Source organism: Leptidea sinapis, chromosome 17, assembly GCF_905404315.1.
Source record: "Leptidea sinapis chromosome 17, ilLepSina1.1, whole genome shotgun sequence".
Lineage (NCBI taxonomy): Eukaryota > Metazoa > Arthropoda > Insecta > Lepidoptera > Pieridae > Leptidea > Leptidea sinapis.
Window position 1 is genome coordinate 6370012 of NC_066281.1, and position 22856 is coordinate 6392867.

Below are 22856 nucleotides of genomic sequence, written 5' to 3' on the forward strand. Positions count from 1 at the left end.
CGTGCCATATATTTTTTTTCCGTCTAATTACGACCTAAACTACCGAAATTTAATGCTTTGCAATCAAAGTCAAATTTCATGTTGACCCGTGTTATCTATTTTAATGGGATCACATGACGTTGGAGAAAACTTAAAAAGTTTCGTAGAAAACTAGTTTCGTTTTGTAAAAAAAAAAATATTGAATTAGGCGTTATTTTGTCGACATCCATAATTAGTCAAATGCACAAGACTCGTGCCAGATTTTGGCGAGACAACACGTCCTGAGGATACCTCGTGTAGAGGCGAAACACGTGTCAAATTGTTTAAAAACGAATATTGGCGGAATTAACACTAAAGAAAACTTAAATCATTTGTATATTAAACTTTGTTTATCAAAAAATAATTAATGTTTTTTATGATTTATCATGGCTCTTATAATGAAGTTAAAAATTCCTTTTTTATATTGATTAAGTCAGTTAGTACCTTATAATGGAATTAATTATCCCTCTATTGTTTAGTGAATTTTGTAATCTTAAAACCAATAGATAATTAATATTGGTGTAATAGCTCGGGTATGAAACGGGGGGTGGGATAAGTGCAACGGTGGATAACGCACGGGGTGGCATAAATGCAACGGAGGATATCGCACGGGGTGGGATAAAAGCAACGTAGAATAATGTGCGGGATTTCACTCGTTAATCGGTCACTTAATTTAACAAAACAATATTAATAATTAACTAAATTATTCACTAAACTAAGTTGTGGCAGAAAGCTGAAGCAATATGGAACGCATCGGCGGAATTTCGTAGAATAATTTGCATGGACTAGGCACTGGATAAGTAGCGTCGAGCACAATTCGCAGGAGTTTTTGGACACCTGTGGCGATAGTAATGATAATAATATTTTTACTCGAATTGTCAATGTTGATGAAACATGGATCCGGATGACAATATAATCCGGATGAAATAGAAAAACCGCCACGGTTATTCAAATTCGAAAAATTAGTATCCAAGCACTGCTCATGGCCACTGTTTTTTGGTATTGTGAAGGGATTTTGCTTGTCGATTACGTTAATAAAAAAACTACGATGAATTATGCCGCATTGCTGACATAAGTGCGTGAAGTGGTATCCTGTTTTTGATGCCTTATTTAATTCAGCGGGAGTTGCAATGCGTGCCCTAGATTAAACAGGGTTTGAAGAAATTTTATATGTTCTAATGCAAAGAAAGACCTCTGAAGGTGATGATTTCCGAGTAAAGAAGAGATGAAGACGGCAGTTGACAAGCATTTTCAAGGCAAAGACGGCGAATATTTTCAGACTGGGCTTAAAGCAGTTTATGGAAAATGTAAGATATGTATAAAAGGAGAGGAGGCCTTCATAGAAAAATATTTTTTATATATTATTTTAACACCATTCTTAATACCTTCTTAGGCTTAAAATATTTCAGCCGCCCCTAGTTATGTTGTAAAAGAAAAGTAGAAAAGAGGCGGAACTTTAGACAGTGGCTATCGGTAGGAAGAGAGAAGGTCTGGCATTAAGCCTGGATATAGCGAAATTATTTGATCGTGTATGGCACAAGGAGCATCTCTCAAAACTTTCCTAGAATTTATACAAATGGACCTCCAGCTACTCACTGGGTGCAGCATACAGACCGTTGTCGATAGTTATTGCTCAAACCCAAAGTCCGTGAACGCCTGAGTGCCCCAAGGCTGTGTGCTATCTACTACACCGTTTGTTCTTCCTGTTTCTTCTGTATGTCAATGATATGTTTGACACCTTCAACATACATTGCTATGCAGACCACAGTACTGGTGATGACGTATACACGAGCCATGCAGTCTCTCTTAAGAAATTGTCGACCAGTGCCAGATGTAACTTGTGTCTTCCATCGAGTCTTCTCTTGAAAAGGTCGCGGAATAGGGTAAAATGAACCTTGTCCAATTTGACCCTCAGATGACTCACGTTTGCCCGTTTACTACTAAAAAAACTCCATTTGTCGTATCACCGCTCTTCGACAACACCCCTCTTAAAGCCTCGCCCAGTATCGGAATACTAGGTCTCTGAATCTCGAACGAATACCAATTCTGCGGCCATCTAGAACGCAAAGCCAAATTGGATTCGAAGAAGCTGGGCGTCATTAATAGAGCATGGCAATACTTCAAACCCGGCAATACTTTTTTTGAGAGGAGGAAATACGGTTACGTATTTACGCCCCGGAACGGGGCGTAATATGTCGGACTCGAGTGTCCGCGTGAGCGGACACCCCATACCGACTAAAACCTCCTCTGTGCTGTTAGCAGCCCTGGCTTTCACAGCGAAGTAGGACGTGGGCCGTGGAGGCCGCAAAGACTACGCAACAATAGTCGCGGGGCGTCTCCTAAGGAGACTCAGACCGGCTGTGTGCTTGTGGGAAGGAGAGAGAATGAAAATGAAGATGAAATGAAGATGAAAGATGAAAAGGTGATAAGAACACACTCGCCGGCGAGTGTGGTGATGTTTTGTGTAATGTATGTAAGTGTGTATGTATGTGTTTATGATTGTATGTATGTGTGTTTGTATGTACGTAGTGTAAATGTTTGTGTGCATGTATGTTTGTGTTTGTGTCCGTTTGTGGAGTGTGTTTGTGATTGTGTAAGTGGTGTATGTCAGTCCGTCAGTCAGTCCGTGTGTGAGCGAGTGTAGTGAAGCGATTACAGGACGAGGACTAACGTCTCGTTGGGTATCAAAACAATGTGTGGTGTATCTAGGGTGCGGGCCGCTGGCCATCGTCAGAGCGACGAGTGCCAGTGGTTTGCGATGGTTGACCGCGCCTACGCCTGCGAAGGCGGTGTGTGCGTGTCTGTGTCGGTGTTTGTGTGGGTGTCGCGTTCGCGATGGTTCCCGATCGAGTTAATTAAGCTAATAGGCCTATAGCTACTCGGATTAGCTTTAGGTTTATTGGGTTTTGGGATACCGATAACAATGGAATCATTCCATTGTTCGGGGAAAGCGCTGTTAGACAATAGAATATTAAAAATGGTAACCAATAAAGTAATAAGAGTCGAGGGTAGGATTTTAAGAACCCTATTGTTTATAGTGTCGGGCCCCGGGGCCTTCTTGGAGTGAAGCTCCTTAATGATAAGCTTCACCTCTTCGTAAGAGGTTGGTTTTATTACATCGCCTGAAGGGCTCAGAGCGGAGCGACGTTCAACTTCACGATCAACTTCGTCAACGTGTGTCGGGTCGGCTGCTGCATTTGGAGAGCACTGACTCTCGAGGCTATCGGCGAGGCATTCAGCCTTCTCATCGTCATCGAGCGCCAGCTGCAGTCCCGGTCTGTCCAAAGGAGGCATGACAGTGGGTGGCTCCTGTTTGAACGCGCGAGGCAGCTTCCAGAAAGCCACATGTGATGGCTTAAGGTTGCCGAGCAAGCGGTCCCAACGTTCGCCGCGGAGTTCCGCGATACGTTCCCGTACCACCCGCTGTAGGTAGCGGAGGTGGCGCCTATTCTCGACCGACGGATACCTATCGTAAAGTCTAGTGGCTCTGTGCTTCTGTGTGAGTAGGTTCCTGACCTCTGGAGGCAGGTTTAGGCGATGCGGTTGCATCGTTGGAACCTGCCTGGAGCAGGCCTTGATCCTATTCTGTATATGTGACGTCACATGAGAGATAGAACTGTGAGCCGTGTCGACCGAGTCGATGACGTCCGGTATAAGGTCAAGGTCGTCGGACTTGATAGACTCGAGATCCTTTTCCAGCCGTTGCCAGTCGATCACTGTTTTCGTCGGTGGTTGAAAGTTAACCGGTGGGCCTAGATTTAGGACGACGGGCCGGTGATCTGACCTTTATTCGTGAAAAACCTCGATTGAATTTACATTGAGCGTTACGTTTTTAAGTAACGCAACGTCTAGAATGTCGGGTCGGTGCACGACGTAATCCGGATAACGTGTTGGTTCGTCGGGTGCTATTACTGAAAAGTTCAGCGTGTTTGTCAGCGAATCTAACAAGATTCCGTTTCTATTTGTGGCTCTACTGTTCCAGCTGGAGTGTTTGGCGTTAAGATCGCCGCCCACTATGACTGCGGCCCCGTGGCCGAGTAATGCTTCTATATCTGTGTCTAATACTTGTTTGTTAGGCGTAAGATAAGCTGAAATAACAGTGATCGGCTGGTGATTCGCCATACTGACTCGGATGGCAGAGGCCTCGATGTTAGTGAGGACCGGAGGATCTATAGGTATGCAGTGTAGAGACCTTTTAAAATAAATGAGGGTACCGCCCATACGGGTGGTGCGATCATTCCTGACTAAGTTATAATTAGCGATACGCGGATCGCGTATACGTGGTTTTAGAAATGTCTCTTGCACTAAGAATAGGTCTAATTGATGTTCGTGAGCGAACTCCTTCACCAAGTCTAGTTGAGGCTTAAGGCCTTGGGCGTTAAAATACGCTATACGGAGCGTATGTGGTTTAACCCGTCCGCTTACGTAATTAGGCATCGCGAATGTTTTTATACTTTCTCCCTATATCGGAGAGCACGAAATATTTTGCCGTTGTCTGCCATAACTTGCAGGAGCGACGGCGGGTCGTCCCGGACAGCCTCGAGCCTGCTGGCCAGGGCTGTGATTTCGTCAATATCGAACAGCTCTGAAAGCTCAAACATGAAGGCAAAGGCGCTGCCGCCTTGGTTGCCTGTTGACGCGGACGCGGGCGCCGGTGGCCTCGGTTGCGGGACCAACGCCGCCGGGCGGGACGCTAGCGGTGGCCGGAGGGGCGCGGGGGCCGCGAGAGTGGGCTCTGTGGCAGCGTTGGCAGCCGGAAGAGACCTCGCCCAGGCGTTTACCTTAGGAGGCGGCGCAGGTTTGAAGGTCGGAGTGAACTCCACCTTCTCTGCTCTGCCTTGCGGCTGGCGGCGCCCTGGGTGACGCTTGTGTTTGGGTGCCTTGGGACACCCGCGATAGCTCGCGGGGTGCCCCTTCTCCCCGCACAAGACGCAGGCCGGAGGCTCCGCGCATTGCGCTGGTCGAGGGCACTCCGGCTGTTTGCCGAGGCACTTCGCACACCTCGGGGTGTGTTCACAGTTCCGTGCCGAGTGCCCGTATAACTGGCATCTGTGACACTGACCGGGCCCCCCGTGGTTACGAGGAGCTTCGGCCCGGATGCCATGAAGGGAGCAAACCGATTTTATATTAAAAATTTCCTTTCCCTCTTGCGTGAGGTCGAGGACGACGAGAACCATGTTAAATGGTTGTTTGTTGTTGGTGCTGCGCATACGGTGCACCTCGTGTGCAGGGTAACCCTGCTCTTTGAGGTCCGACAGAATGTCGGCCTCGTCTATCTCTCTCGGGACGTTCCTAATAACGACCCTCAGACGTTTCTCCTCAGGCAGGGCGTACGTGTGGAAACCCACACTCAGCTCTCTAAGAAGAGATGTCAAGGCGCGGTGGTCCGCTACCCCTTTGGTCTCTAATTTGATAAGAGATTGGTACACCCTCGCCTGGAAGGAGAGCGTCTTTGGGATCCTATTTTTGATCACCAACCAGCGGCCTCGGTCTCCTATAAAAATAGGGGGTGGGCGCTTGGTCGGAGGCGGTACGCGGGCTTTAGCGGGCGCGGGCGCAGGAGTGATGATATTCGTGGCCGCGGCTTTCTTGGCGGGCGTGCCATCGACAGAAGGCGATTCGCGACCGCGCTTCTTTTTACGGCTCACGGTGGTGAAGCCGTCCGTGTCCGACGCGACACTCTCCGCTCTCGACGGTAGAGCGGTTTCCGGCTGGGCCGGTGAAGCACTGGAAGCCTGAGGGGCTTCCGTGCGGTCAGGAGTGAGCGCGGGGACCTTAGGGGTCGCCTGCGCGTCAAAGTAAGCCTGAAGGCCAGGCGGGCGGGCTGATCGGGTGATCACTTTTCTCGGTTTGACCGAGGCCACGGAACTAACATCGGAGATGTTGCCTAATTCCATTTCGGATTCCCCGTCGGAACCCGAAACGTCAGACGATGAGTTATATTTGTTGAATTTCGCTTTAATAGCGGCATCCACTGTCTCGTTGATTGTTTCTTTCATTAGCGGAGCGATCTTCTCCGTAAGGAACCTATCAAGTAGAGCGCTGAAAAAGCCCTCGTCGGCAACCATTGGTGAAGCCATGGTTGTAATATTTAGCTAAGTTGAGCGGGTAACAACCCCCGCTGCCCGAGTCAGGCAGAGGGGGAATATAATAATTAAGTGGACAACTATAGTTAAGTTGTACACTTGCACATTAATAAATAATATTAATAATAATAAAATATGCAAAAATTAAAAGAAATTAATAATAATAATTAAGCCTAAGACTTAGCTTTGCTGGATGTAGACTGGCTGGACCGGAACCCCGATGCACGCTGTGCAGGCCCCCACGGAGAAGACACACACGGCACGAACTGCAACTCACAAACACACACGATTAGCGTGCAGAATCGCGAAAAACAGCACAGGTGCTAACTAACATGATCGTAAAACCGGGTAATTAACACAGATAATAACTAAGCTACGCTCCGCGAAGGAACGTAACAGGTGCGAGACTCAAAGAGTCTCGAACAATAGCGCGCGATAACAATAGCTAGCCCAGGTGGCCTGAGCAGATAGTGCGATAACGCAGGTAGTAAAAATATTCGAAGGAGGACAGATAACGCTGCACGTGTGCTCGCGTTGCCTGCCTGAATCGAACTCTTCAAACCCGGCCCACATTCTAGCGCTCTTCAAAGCGCAGGTCCGGCCACATATTATAAAGTATTGCTGTCATCTCACACCCACTGGGGTGTATGATCAGCCCGAACCATTTGACAACCCGTGCAACACAGGACTGCTTGAATTGGACTCGGGGACCCAGTGCTCTGTGAACGGTTCGATCAACTGACGTTGCGTAGAAACGTATCTTCATTGTTTCAAGAGAGCTCGAATGATTTGTAGATAAATTTCCATGCGAAAAATCGGCGTCAAGTGGCAGCTATGTTGTCGTGTTTCGATTGGTCAGTAAGAGTCCCGGAGGTTCACTCCCTTTACCTCCACCACAGTCCCGTAAGTCTACCCCTTTTCCTCCCCCGGAGCCCCGTAGTTCCACTCAGCTTCCTTTTCCACGCCTTTTGCTGAAAAGCCAGTAACGCATCTGCAAGCTCTCTGGTGGTGCAGTTTTCCATAGGCGACAGTGATCACTTTCCATCAAGTAATCCTCATGCCCATCTGCCCTCTCTTTCCACAAAATAATCATTATTTCTATTGAAATAGGTTGTATTTCTAAAAAAAGACTTCTAGCTCAAGAAATACTTAATTCAAACCTCGAACATAGGCCCAATGGCTAGAGATCATTAACTTCACATTTTATTTAATTTTTAGTTATGGTTGGTAATATTTAAAAAAAACTCGCTTGATTTTAATAATAAATAAAATTCAGGAATATAATAGTATTTTACTTTTCTTAAACATAATCATATTTAAGATGATATAGGGATATCAATATTACTAAAACTAAAAGTGGCTTAATTCATAGTTCTGTTTTTGTCAGTTAATGAGTTCTTGCAGTAAACCGACGATTTTTGTAATGTTATATAATAAATAATTATATAAAGATTGTTTACAGCGCCAGTAGTTCGAATAAGAAAAGAAAACTGAATACTCTTCTTTTGATTTAAGTTTTTAATAAAGCTATCTAATAATACCTACCCAACTATTTTTTTTTACTTATTTACCTACAGTTTAGAAGTGTGGAATGAGCTTCCTTGTGCGGTATTTCCGGGACGATACGACATGGGTACCTTCAAAAAAGCGCGTACACCTTCCTTAAAGGCCGGCAACGCTCTTGTGTTTCCTCTGGTGTTGCAAGAGAATGTGGGCGGCGGTGATCACTTAACACCAGGTGTCCCGTACGCTTGTTTGTCCTCCTATTCCATAAAAAAAAAGTTTAGAATTTTAGATTAAGAAAATGAGTTTATTCCTGTGAAATATGAAAGATTAGTTTTCACTCGCGTATGTACTTGATATTTATCGTTACATTCATAGAATAATAACGCTCAGAATGATAGTTTCATTCAAAGTTCCTGTCACTAAAGAAGTAACAGTATAATTAATGTGTGCGTAAGCGTCACGTACTTACATTCGCCAACACGCACACAGACAGCCAAATAATGTTGCAAGTGAATAGACGTTTCCCTAAATCAGTGAATTGTAAAAAATACTAGATTATATGTTAAAAGAAATAAAATATAAAATAATGGTCTAAGATCCGACTGCGGGATTAGTGCGCTCTTCGGTTATTTGCTAAAAACCAAATTTTTATGCATATTTATAATTAGGAGAATATATATCTACCAAGTTGCCTATCAAAATTTGGCCGCTAGTACTTTTAATTAAATTATTTATAATTGATATTTGTGAAAAAATTTCGTTCTCTTGTTTTTTAAATAAAATATCGTCTACATTACGGCACTTTACATAATGATTTTAAAAAATCACGGTTGCCATTGCGCACCTGGCCGCACCTCTTCGCAGCCAGGTGTAAACAGGTATGATTTCGATACATTTATACGTTCATAACGTATATTTATTAATTATATATCAAATTGAAGCTAATTTTTTTCTATTAATTATCATATATGGTTACCTAATTAAATCTGGCCGCAAATAAGGGTTGTTGGCTGTTAAAGATGATAAATATTTTAGGTAGAGTGAAAGAGAGTAAGCGCGTGACATCATTTGTCAGACGAGGATAGCGATTGCCAGCTGTGCGACGATTTTAAGCCATTGCGCATGCCGTAATGTAGACGATATTTTATTTAAAAAACAAGTGAACGAAATTTTTCCCCATTCAATTAAAAATAATTTAATTAAAAATATTAGCGACCAAATTTTGATAGGCAACTTGGTAGATATATATTCTCCTAATTATTAATATACATAAAAATTTGGTTTTTAGCAAATAACCGATGAGCGCACTAACCCTGCAGTCAGATCTCGTACTATAAGAATTTAATAAAAACATCATGTATTTAATTATTGTTGCAACAATTTTTGAAGTGTAAGTAAAGAAATTCTTTAGAATCATTGTTTTTTGAAACTCGATGAAACGATAAAGCGACACGATAGAGGCGCCGTACCCAGCTATATTTTCCAGGGGTTTTCTAGGGTGCAAAGAAAGAATTTGAGATAATTTTTGAAATCCAAGATGGCCGCCGTGCAAAATTATGATTTCAACAAAATAGATATCGTATCCGAGGTTCACGAATGTGCTAAGATAACTAATTTCGGATCATTTTTTAAACAAAAGATGGCTGCGGTGAAAAATTCTTCTGGGGCTATACGTATGTGTGGTGGTTATAATGATAACCCTTATGCCAAATAACTTATAGGCATCTTTCGGAAATTGTTGTGCCACATTGTACTAAAATCGTTGAAATCATAAATTTGCGCGGCAGCCATCTTGGTTTTCAAATACAAAATGACGCGTAACCGAAAATCGTGACGATTTGCTATAAAATTTCTCTCATACGTCGATAAAGAAGTTTCACTTCAAAAACATACCGACGTATCGAGAAACTCCTCCATTTTTGAAGTCGGTTAAAAAGAGTGGCCGTTAATGTTCTTACGAGATCAACTTTTTCCGAACATATGGTAAATTCAGTAAATTAAAAGAAATATTTCTAGTGACTATTCAAAGCGCTTAGTTTCAGCCTATTAAATTAAAATTCTTTGACTTTGAATACTTATAACGTCATATGGCGTCGTAAATTATAGCCTCTTATCAATATCTACCAATAAACACAAAAAACTATCCCAGAGGAAGAACTCGGGGTATATAGTACTTTCATAGCTGGCAATATATCTTTTTCATGGCGTCTGTTTTGTTTACAAAATATTTTGCTGTTTTGACGAATACTTTAGCTTAAATTAAAAGTTGTGAAATAGTATTTAGGTGTGAAATGTGATTTTCTTATCACAATTTTTATTATAAGACGCTTTGTGACACCCTTTCATTGCACAGTAAGTCATTTTTCAATTAAATTTCGCGCACTGATTGCCCTGGAAGTTGACAGAATGACACTGACACGGCGGGAAACGTATGTGGTCATAAAAGACCACATTGAAACTGCTTCATATCGCTTGGGCCTACTCACGTTCTAAGCGTTATTATTCTAAGGTTACATTAACTTACGAGTAAATTCTTCTCGATTTTATTATATACTTACAGAAAACAACATTTCAAGTATTACTACATTTTATTTTTCCTTATTACAAGACATTACAAAAGGCAAGTTAATGACAAACTAGTTTTAATTTTATGGTGGCACATTGTATCTCTAAAAAGTATGCATATCTTCTAAGGTTACATGCATAAACTTTAACATATTAAGGCCAAATTAAACATTATCTTTATAATTGGCCTAAGTGTTGTTCTGATGTCTAAGCTTCATTACTAGAAAGTTTCGTCAAAATCCGAGGAGCAGTATTTGTGTAAAAATATAACAAACATCTACACATCTTCACATTGAAGTATATTATTAAAAGTTAGGACCACTCATTTGAAAGTTGCGACGTTGCCGCACTTATCAGCACTATTATAGTATATTCTTTGGCGCGGCCTGTATCAACAATAATAGTAGGTAGGCTATGGTCATAGGTATAGTTAGAAAGGTGTTGTGAAATTATATATTCCGTGTTCAGTGTTCATACACGCTCATACTCTGTGATTAGAATTTAGAGATTAGAGTTCTCTTTGGATTAGAGAATTGATTTAAAATGAAAATGGCTGCGAGCCGTCGCAAACAAGATGATAAAAACCTCGAAATTCTACGTGAACTTATTTCACAAAATGGAAACAAACATTGTTTCGATTGTAATCAAAGAGGACCCACCTATGTTAATACTACAATTGGGTCATTTGTTTGTTCAAAATGTTCAGGAATGTTGTATGTGTTGTATTTGCGTATTGTGGTTTAAATATTTTACAATCAATTGTATTTGATATATAAATAATAAATATATATTTTTTTGTAGACGCGGTCTTACTCCACCACATCGTGTGAAGTCGATTTCCATGGCTACATTCACGCCCGAAGAAATAGAATTTATAAAAGTAAAAGGAAATGATTTCTGCAGGCGCGTATGGCTAGGTCTCTTTGAGGGTGAAAGTGTAAACTATTCAGACGAACAAAGCGTAAGAGATTTCATGTCTGAAAAGTACGAAAAGAAGTTGTATCATCTTGATTCATCATCAAAAAGTGCTGTTGTGTTAAATGGAAATTGTATACAAAATAGTAAAAGTAAGCAAAAATTAGGCAGTGCGGCAGTTGCAACACCTTTGGTCGCAATTTCGTCGCGAGCCGATACTACAGGAAGTAATAATAATGTGATAACCACTGCAAAAGTGATGCCTACATTACCAATAGTGCAAGAGAGCCATAAAATAGCTAGACCTGTTAATAATCTTTCCTACCAATCATCTGGTAATGCCAGCTCGCAACCATCAGTACAAATTCCACCGCCTATACCCGAGTGAGTAAAATGATGTAGTTCCTTTTAGTTATATTCATAAAAGTTTTAAATAGATTCAAATAAATCAATAAAATAATTACTAGTTGATTATAATTCCTATATTAGTATCTCATATTTGTAATGATACAAATATTTGCTGTTTCACTAAAGTCAGAAATAAAAAAAATATTTATCTTTCAGCTTCCCTGTTGACTTCTCAACTGCCAACATTTACAACAGTGCTCATTACAACAATAGTTTAAACAACAACAACCTTGGCAGTCCATCATCATTTACTACAACACCTGCTTTTGATGCTTTTAACTGTTACAATGCACAAAGTGAGTATTATATCACATATGTAATAATCAAGACCAATGTATCATCAAGATTTTATTACATTTTACATTAATAAGTACATGTTCACATTTCTATAGTTCAGAAGGCCTACTATCAACTTTAAATTCGTGATGTGATTCCGTTGCAGTTCAAATTCAAATATTTTTATTCAAAATAGGGTTTAAAATCACTTATTGAACGTCAAAATCTACCACCCATTCAAAAGAGACTGCCTCAGACCTGAGAAGAATGGGCGCAAAAGTTCAGTTTAGGTACCTAAACTGAATTGCTAAAATTCATACCATGAAGTGCCTTTTACTGAATGGTGCTTGTATTGCTTATGAAGAATAAACAACATAAATTTGTCTGTGGTCCATGGTGTGGGAACGAAATGACACTACAGTTGTGGCATAAGTTTGTCTCTCTTACTCGAACCATATAAGTTTTACAACTGGAATAATATTTTATAAATTTATTAAATTATGACACCAATATTTTGTGTGAGTTGATATATTAAAAGGCATTTATTTTCTTAAAATTGATTCCTTTACAATTCTTTAGAATTGCTGGCTACAATACTATACTGGCATAGTGTATGATATGCACATAACATCACAGTTCATTACAAAATGTGCTTACATATTAGTATGATCTAGTGAATTGGTATTTGAATTATATTTTTATAAAGCTATCATGTGATGCAGAATTACTCTTATTGTTATTTTTTTTAACAATATTTGTTATTAATGTTATTCCTGTACATATTTGATCTATAATACATAATATAGCTGTACCCTAAATTAATTATAATAATTTCACAAGTTACAAAACATTACATATTTGCGATGTAAATAAGTATCGATTATCACTAGGTAATAATACTTCCGCGAAAACGTGTAAATAGCACTAGTATGTAATTATTCACATTCTTTTAAGCCATTGTTCATTGTTCAAGAGGTCCTTAAAAAAATTTTAACAAAAAAACGACCAACTTCCAAAGTTCTATTTCAAAACAATGCTTACATTTAATATGCACTAAAAATAATAAAAATAATTGCGTATTTATATACAATCTATTTAATAAATCTAATTAACGATTATTGTATAAAAAAGATTCATAGATTGCATAAAATATCATATGATAGCATAAAAAATATTCGGCCTAGTATCGTTGATCCCAAGAATTGAAGAGTTCCGTTACTTTGACATGGATCCCATAAGCAAAACCTAAGCAAACTATCACCAAACTACCTTTGAAGTATATCCTTTCCAATAAAATAAGAATTATCGAAATCGTTTATTTTATCGCGATATTGAGGTATTCGTAAATTTATTTCACACAAACTTATAGCAAATTTAATACTTTTATGGTTTTCTATTGGTTGCCATTGTCTGATCTGGACCAAATTGCATGGGACGGAGTATCAGAACCGTGAAGAATTATCAAATTCGGTTCACCAAGTCGAAAGCTCTGAGGTAACAAACATAAAAAAAATATACCGACGAATTGATAACCTTCTTCTTTTTTGAAGTCAATTAAAAAGAGCGACTCTGTTGCTTTCATTTCTGACTGTGTCCTATCTGTCCATTCTGACAAGCGGATCTGGTCTGGGGACTTGTCAATAATTGTACCATATTTAATGAAACATTATTCGTTTTTATTAAATTACTTACGCTTTACAAATCAATCATAAATAAATAAAATAACCTTACCGATGATGAATCATACCATCTTTTTTTTGAGTCGTTAATGTATTATTTAAGCACTTTTTATAAGGCTTGTTTGTTGACACACGACTAAGGAGAAAAGTGTCTTTAAGCACACTTTGCCGTTCCGTTATCAGACTGTGAATGATATTATGTTCATATGTATAGAACGTAATTTTTTTTTATTTTTTTACTGGCTCCGTCGACTGAATATCGATGATTCAGCCAACGTCAAGGTGGAGAGATTTTTTATTTTAATTTAGCTGATTGAAGTATATAGGGAGCTGATTTAAAAGGAAATGATCGGTTGAAATAGCTGTGTTTTTTTTTGTGAACTGAAGAATAGGCAACAAGAGTTAGTACGCTTAGTAATAAACACCCATAATATTAACTACCTTGTCTCTAACCTAAGTTTAAGGGAGAAATGTGTGAACGTAAGTGGGAATCTTTATATATATATTTCTTGTGTGCGTGTGTACGTCACTGAACTCCTCCTAGACGGCTGGACCGATTTTGATGAAATTTTTTATGTGAGTTCAAGGGGAATCGAGGATGGTTTAGACTCACAATTGAACTACCTCCTAAACGGCTGGACCGATTTTGATGATATTTTTGTGTGTTCCAGTGAATTTGAGATTGGTGTGTGTCTTCAGGTCGATTCGAAAATGGTTTAGATTCACTATTAAACTACCTCCTAAACGGCTGGACCGATTTTGATGATTTTTTTCTTTGTTTCAGTGAATTTGAGATTGGTTTAGATTCTCAATGCCGCCCATATAATATAATTCTCCTGCTCATGTGTATGTTAGTGAACTGCTCCTAACGGCTGGACCGATTTTTCAAATTTAAGATATGTGTACAGGACAACGTCTGTTGGGTCCACTAGTATGTGTATAAATGACTGGTGTCACTTGAGCCTTGAGTAGGTACATTTGTACACAATAGGGCGACATGTGATGCCGACATGTCACTTCCACTAGTTTTTTCTGTTCCGTGATTGTTAACAATGCTTTAACTAAAGTTGTTGTACATTGGTTTGAAGCTATTAACTTATTACTTAATAGTAATAAAATCAAGTGTCTTAAATTTAAAATAAATATTATATAATTTCAATTGATTACTTTTAAATGTTTTACAATTGGAGCTTCTCATGTGGTTTTGTATTTGTAGATGATCGCTACGCTGCCCTGGCTGATCTTGATTTAGTGTTTCGTCAACAAAATATGAAGAACACAGGTAACAATGCTTTGTCTATAAATTATATTCAGATATCGCTCGGGTTGAATGTGATAGTGCTGTGACCTAATAATAATTGATGAACATTTATATGATCCTCCTATTCCATAAAAAATAAATAGAGTGTGTCGATAAATTTAAACAATGATTCAAGTTTATCACTTTAAAGTTTAACCTAATAATTAAATATCAAATTTTTGCCCACATGTCCAAAACTCGAGTTTATTGGATCAGAATGGTGATGGTCTCGGATCAGTCAGTGATAAAATCGGAAAAAATATCACGGGATTGCAACTTTAGTAATAATATGACAGAGAAATCAATTACCGGACACAAGAGCGAATCATGATTGATTATTTGCGGGTTTTGGGGGTTTCATTAAGTATATAATCCAAATTACTTATGCAACCTTTTTGAAGGATATACAATGAATTTTTTTTAACATTCAAAATTTCTCTGTGAAAAAAAAATACTATAATAAGTTGAAATTGTGATTACTCATAGACAGCGGACTCATGTTTTGCCTGTCCGCTATCATTTATAACAAAATTAAAAATACATTTGCCCATTTTTGTAATAATGTTACACTTTCATATCTTGTGTCAAACTGACAATGCTATATTGCTTAGTGAGTTTATATTTGTGCCTCAGTAGGCAACACACAACTTTAGTTATGCGCTCGATTTACGGCCGTTTTCAATAACCTATCTATCTTTAGTTTAAGTAACTTGAGGTAGACAAATCTATCCTCTTACGCTTATCCGTAACTAGAGATACGTTATTGAAAACGGTCGTTAGTGACATGCTGAAGTGTTTACCACTGTTTGTATATTTATGTTAAGGGTTGTTGATTAGATCTATATATCTATGAGGGATAGATATGCCATCATATGATATTGGGATATAAGTTTATGGGTAAACTTAGTATACTACTGCAATAGACGAACCCTGTATCCTTACATAATCTATTAAACAGCTTGCCTGAGGACATCCGACTAGAAACCAGTAAAAGAAAATTTAAAACTAAACTTAAGAAATATTTATTGTCAACACTGCCTTAAAATTAAAGTGAGATTTTTTTTTATTATATTTTTTATCAATATTTGTTAATTACACTTGTATAAAATCAATGTTCTAATAAGCATTAATGTATTACAAGAGACTTGATCCTGCAGACAAACTGTCCAAACAGTTTTGCGGGACTATGTCAGCTTTTAAGATTCTTTCTGTAAATGATTAATAGTATAAGTAAATAATAAAACACCTAGGTGTGAGAAAGAGATGGAATAGATGAAGACCATTTAACCGTTTTGAAACAATTCAAATGAGACCGCGTTTTAATTTTAGTGTTCCTATCATTATTGTTCTGTGTTTGAACGGATATTAATTAAAAATATAATGGTGTCTGTGTCTTCAATACTACTTTCGTGATTTTTATTTTCGTCGAACATAACCACTTAATATACTAAATATTACATTAATTAAAAAAATATGTGAATATGACGCCGTTGATCAATATGTGTCATAGGGATTGTCTGAAAGTAAAATACACGATTCACTAACACATCTGTGAATGTCTGTATCGCCGTACTGAGGAGAGTGTTCGTCTTCTTATGTAATTATATCTAATATATAAAATTCTCGAGTCGTGGTGTTAAACATTGAACTCCTCCAAAACGGCTTGACCGATTCTGGTCAAGCCGTTTCGGAGGATGAAATTTTGAGTGCGTATTGGGTAGGTCTGAGAATCGGACAACATCTATTTTTCATCACCCTAAATGTTAAGGGTGGCTCACATGAATTTTTTTTTTTAATTTTTTTGTAATTTTTTTTAATTTGTTTGATTATGAGTCAGCATTTAAAAATACATACAACTTCACATTTTCACCCATCTACGATCAACAGTTACTTTTGTATCGTGATTTTAATATCGGCAATACAACGTTTGCTGGGTCAGCTAGTAATATATATATATTATGTCTAGTACCTATAATTGATAACGTTACAATGTTGTAATGTATTTTGTTCTTTTTAGATGAAAGCACCACTATCAGTAGCAAGAATCCATTCCAAAGCTCATCAGCAGATGTGTTTGTAAATAGAAACCCTTTCGCCAATGGTGTTTGGAACAATGCCACAGCACCTATCACAGTGAACCCATTTACAGTAAGTATATGTACTAGCCATAGGGGACAGTTATTGTCCTTTATATAATATACACTTTTAATTTGGCTTAACTTAAGTATGTAATTTAGTATTGGAATAAAAGGCTTTTTTATTTTATTTTTATATATAATATCCACTTAAATTTAAGTTGCAACACCGTGTGTCTCAGTTTGTACTTATTCATCAAACAGCCCGGTTATTGGATCTAATATATATAATTCTCATGTCCCGGTGTTTTTTACCAAACTCAGCAGAAACGGCTGCACCTATTTGTATGAAAGTTTGTGTGCATATCGGGTAGTCTGAGATTCGGCCAACATCTATTATTAATACCCCCACCCCTACATATATATTTTTTATTTTTATCTTATTATGATTCAGCATTGAACAATACATACAACTTCAAATTTTTGCTCTTCTACAATCTATTTATATCTACCTACTATTTTTGTATCGCTATTTTTATATTATTCTGTTCCATCCACAAATCCGCTATAGGGTTTCAAGATGGCAATCGAATACAATAATTGTAGTATGATATATTTGGTAGGTCTGAGAATCGGTTGCATCTATTTTTTCTATCCCAAATTTTTTTTATTACTTTATATGGCAATACAACTCTTGCTGGGTCAGTTAGTAATTTAGTATAATCATATATTTTTTAATGATATTAATATCTTCTTGACCTGTCACACTTTTATAATCTTTATTTGTATAATATTGTGTAAGATTAGAGTGAGTAATATAAAATTCTACTGATAAAAACCGTGATGACTAATGGGAAATACCAACAAATGTTATTTGATTTTATGTGTCATGCCATAAATACTGAAACAAACTAATAAAAAATTATTACTCTTACAGTGTGTTACTTATATACATAAATATAAAATTTAAAATATACAAATGATTTAAGTCTTCTTTAGTGTTAATTCCGCCAATATTTGTTTTAAAAAAAAAATTCGACACGTGTTTCGCCTCTACACGAGGCATCCTCTGGACGTGTTGTCTCGGCAAAACCTGGCACGAGACTTCTAAAGAAGACTTAAATCATTTGTATAATTATGGATTTCCGCAAAGTAACGCCTAATTCAATAAATTTAAAATATAAAAAGCTTATTCGAAGTGGTCTCCATTAGCACTCTTTCCATGGGAAATTTCTTCACTGCCAATCGTACGGGCTGTTTAAAGGACTGCAAATTATCATGGCGTTTAGAGCAAGCCATACTCTCTAAGACTGACCATAAATCATAATTCAACCCATTAAGTGAAGTAACCAACATCGTGACTAGACGAAGGCCAGTCTTCAGATCTGATGAAGTCCGAAACGTTCGTTTCCAACCAAGACTTGTCTTGCTGTAAGGACCATTCTTGGTTATTGAACATGGTGTTGTTAAGGGGCTTCACTACCTTCTCAATAATAGTATCTTGATACACTTGTGCCGCTGTTTTGATACCTTTTTCACAAAAGTATGGCTCAGTCACTCCTTCATAGCTAATACCCCACCAAATCATCACTGAAGTCGGATAGTGCCCACGTTGCACTCTGTCCACTAATTGGAAAGCTTCCTTAGAGCTTCGAGCATAAAAACGGTCATTTTGTTTGTTAAAATGTTGCTCAATTGTAATAATTTTCTCATCGCTAAACAAAAATTTTTACATTGTCACAAACAGAGATACAACAGTCATTGTACCTATTAATAGCCCGGTACACAAACATTTTACTAATACCAAGCGTACGGAGAGCTTTAAAAATTTTATTTGGTTCCATACCTACTTTGTGTAATGCAATCACAGCAAATCTTTTCTCTTTATTACCCCACTCCATAATATATCGCAAAACATTATATTGCGTTAATTACAATATATTGGCGCCAAAATGAGAAAACTCAATGAACAATCATATAAATATGACAGATTCCAAATTCAAATGTAATGTTTGTTTATATTTAAATGTGACAGTATTTAAGACCAGACTATAGAGAGAGACAATATATTAATTATTATATTATGAAGAACCTATTAATTATAGATTTCCACCTATATATTGATCATCACGATATCTCTGGAACCATAAGGCGTAGAGAGTTGAAATTTGGTAGGAATATTCCTTTCGCCGGGTCAACTAAGAACAGAGCATCATCTGTCGGGTCAGCTAGTTCATGATATAACGCTTATAGAAGGTTTAAAACGTTATTTATTTAGTTTAAACGAGCTTTAGCCCTTTTTTATGGAAGAGGAGGACAAACGAGCCGTATGGTCACCCAATTTCAAGTGATCACCACCGCCCAGTATTCTTAGTTTTTCTCGTGAATATCTTTCAATGCTGAAAACACTTGGTGTGAAACATCTGGTTGGAGCCACCATTCGAGAAATGAAGTACGGTTTTGATAGAACTTTTTCTATTATTGATATTTATTTATTTGACCAATAAAGCCCCTATCCTTAGAGACTGACCTATTGCGATAGAGGCTTGACTTAAATTTAAGTAGGTAATTAAATAAACATAATAGTTAGCGCGAACAATCTATACCTACTATACTAGATAATTACTATTACCAGAACATACACCAACTACCCTAATCTTAAGCTTAATATATAGACATTGATCATTTGACGCTCTCTGTGATTTTCAAATTTTCGTGTTTTTTCAAATTTCACAGTGTCGTTAGTATAAATAGCCGTTAAGACTTGAGATAGTACAACGAGTGCCCAAATTATGACCAGCAATGTCCTCCGCCGTATTTATTTGGACAACCCTGTTACCCAAACTCTTCTACTCTCTCCTATCGTCGAGCAGTTTCCGACAACACCCAGTACAAGCTTGTCCCGGACGGAAACTTGAGTATTGGGCTCACTTTATAGTAGGTCTACCTCATTTATCCCGGGAGTGTTCCATAGGGCTGTTTGACTTGAGTCCTGCCACCTTATTCCACTGCCGTACGATACACCACAAGTGAGGATATCGTCGTAACCATAAGTAATTGTTGCGTGACTATACGACACCTTTGTAAAAGCCAGGTGACTATCAATCCGTTTCTATTTTACCTTTGAGCACCACGGGAGACTTACAAACCTTAATAATTGTGAATATTGGGGTTCCCCCAGGAACCTTTTCTTATATATAAAATTCTCATGTCACAATGTTCGTTTCCGTACTCCTCTGAAACGGCTTGGCCGATTCTCATGAAATTTTGTGAGCATATTGAGTAGGTCTGAGAATCGGCCAACATCTATTTTTCATCCCCCTAAATGTTAAGGGTGGTCCACACGATTTTTTTTTTTTATTTTTTTTTAAATTGTTTGATTATGAGTCAGCCTTAAAAAATACATACAACTTCAAATTTTCACCCATCTACGATCAACAGTTACTTTTGTATCGCGATTTTAATATCAGCAATACAACGTTTGCTGGGTCAGCTAGTAATTATAAATTTTGAGTGGGAACTCACAATCACACTCGTTAGATCTTTGTTTAAGTATATCGTAGTATATTGAGCGTAAATAATGCAGCATATTTAAGCAGTATAATTTCACAAACATAAATAAATTAAATTCAAAATTTTTAAAGTGGTATCACTCACTTCTGGGATTAATTATAAACATTAAATTTTATTTAAAATTTAAATTAGTATAATATATATTATACACTACAACCTGTTTGCTTGTTATAATCATTTATAATATTAATTATAACTTGTTGTTTCAGACATCAAATCAAACTGTTGTTAATTCGAATAATCCTTTCCTTTGAGGAACAAGAGCAAAAAATTGGAGAAGGAAGTAAAATGAACAAATTTACGTAACAATGCACAAAATGTACCCACAAGGTAATGTTATCAATATTATATTATATTTATAAGTATTTACATTTTGCCATAGTGCTTATTGTTGTTAACGGTTGTAACTTAAGTGCCTCATTCTGCCTTAGAAATTTTTATTCTTGTACGGGCTGTTATAGAAAATGCTATAGTATTCAAAATGTGAATAGGGTAAAATGTATACTATATTATAGATAGTGCGATGTTAAGGTATTGATACAATTGTTGGTCTGAGCTTTATTAATTTTAATGATTATTATTATCTATGTAAACCTCTGAGTCGGGCTTAGTCATTATTTTATTGGCATGACAATTATTAGGAAGTATTGTATGTGCAGACACACATAGAGAAAATATTACAAATGAAGTCAGTGACTCACTGGCCTGTGTTTGTGTATGGTGAGGTCATTCATTTATGGCCGTAGCGGGACATAGCCTTACACACGGCATGTTTAATGTGTTATGTGTTAGTCATTGCAGTTGTTTGTTATCTATATTTGGGACAAGATTTAGAAAAATTAACTACATTTATTGAAATTATGGAATGCACTGTTGCAAGTATTATCCTCATGTATCATTTGGTGGGTCCGGTTCAAATAAATATTGAAATAAAAAATTTATGAACAATTATTGGAATAGAATTGAACTTTAATATAATAATGTGCCGTTAATGTGAACAATTGTAAGGAAAGAAGTATGTTCATAGCTTTAACATTTCCAAAGTAATTAATTAAAATTACAAATGAATGCCACAGGCTCTATCATTAATATTTTTTTTTATCATAAGTAATTGTATTTATATTGTCAATAAAAAAATACTCAAATATCACTGAAATTATATTTTTGAAGCCGTGTGGAGGTAGTTGTGATGTAGTGAATTATTTGTACAAAACTATTTTAAAACATGACAGAGATTTGAAGTGAGCACAATTTATTATGAATTAGAATATAAGAGGCTAATCTTGAATCCAATTATTTTTAGTAATAATTTGTATCAATTGTTATTGTTATATTTTTAATTGCTTTATGTTTTATTGAGAATCAGCTTTCTGTTATTAATGAAATGAATACCTCTCAAATTCTGTCTAATCTGTGATTGTAACCAGTAACTGATTTGATGCGGAACTAATTTATAGTGTTAATCTTCACTCATGGACTATTTATTTAGTTTTAATTTTTTTTACTTTTTTGAGCACTGAGATCTGTTAATTTATATAAAAGAATTAAATCATATTTTTTATTGAAGTCTTTCATTATTCGTATCTCTGATCGTAATAAATCAATCCTATCACGGTCTCTCTCTCTCCCCCCCACTCCGCCGCACCGCGCCAATTCTGAGAACGGAACCAGTCCTTCGCCGAAGCCTACAGTCCGCACGCTCTTGATACCAAGTGAACTGGAACCACCACCAACAAGGACCGGATTAAATGTCGCTAGCGGTGCAGCTTCATCAGGTTAGTTTCATTGTCCTAGGTACCTGAATTGATCAGCCGACACGACGTCAGTGGTCAATGAGTTTGTTGTGGGGTGCATATTATTAAATGTTTAAGGGGTGGTCCCATGAATAGTGTTCAAGCAATAACAGATGTCTTAACAGACAAACGTCCGCGTCGTCAAATATTGGGTATAATGACATTGTTGCGCCGTTTGACCTGGAGTCAGCCATTGCGATGTTCACTTGCGGCACATTTCGCCCCAAAATCTCTTTCTTCATTTCTGTGCCAACATGGTAAAGCCAAGTTTGATAGTATGATTCTTTGTGTAGGTCAAAATCAAGAGGTACCCACATTTAAATATTTTTTATAAGGGTACTTCTTTATCGACGTATGAGAGAAATTTTATTTCGTCTCGATTTTCGGTTACAGGCCATGTTTTTCTGACAATTGTGACATTCTTTCATATTCAATAACAACATTATATTCACATGTGCTAATCTTACCTACAATTTCTAATGTTAAATTTATTAATTACTTCAATTGGCGCACCAAACAACCAGCGGAAACCAGAAGAAGTGTTCAATCCACATTTGTAGGCAGCGCATTATGTCCAAAATAACTCCCCCGCCCGTAACTTACCTACTAGTATAAGGTCCCGATATAGAACGACCTTCACCGAGCTGGTTATTGGATGAAAC

The 22856-nt window shown here is 37.5% G+C and overlaps 1 protein-coding gene across 1 annotated transcript; it reads left to right on the plus strand.

Moving 5' to 3' along the window:
* Positions 1-10630: 10630 nt before the first annotated feature.
* Positions 10631-21922, plus strand: LOC126969256 (arf-GAP domain and FG repeat-containing protein 1). The gene is made up of 6 exons (XM_050814627.1): positions 10631-10888; positions 10977-11474; positions 11655-11794; positions 14670-14735; positions 16771-16901; positions 20611-21922. Exons 1-6 carry the CDS (start codon positions 10719-10721, stop codon positions 20653-20655), a joined length of 1050 nt encoding a protein of 349 aa, XP_050670584.1. The 5' UTR covers positions 10631-10718; the 3' UTR covers positions 20656-21922.
* The last annotated feature ends 934 nt before the right edge of the window (positions 21923-22856 follow it).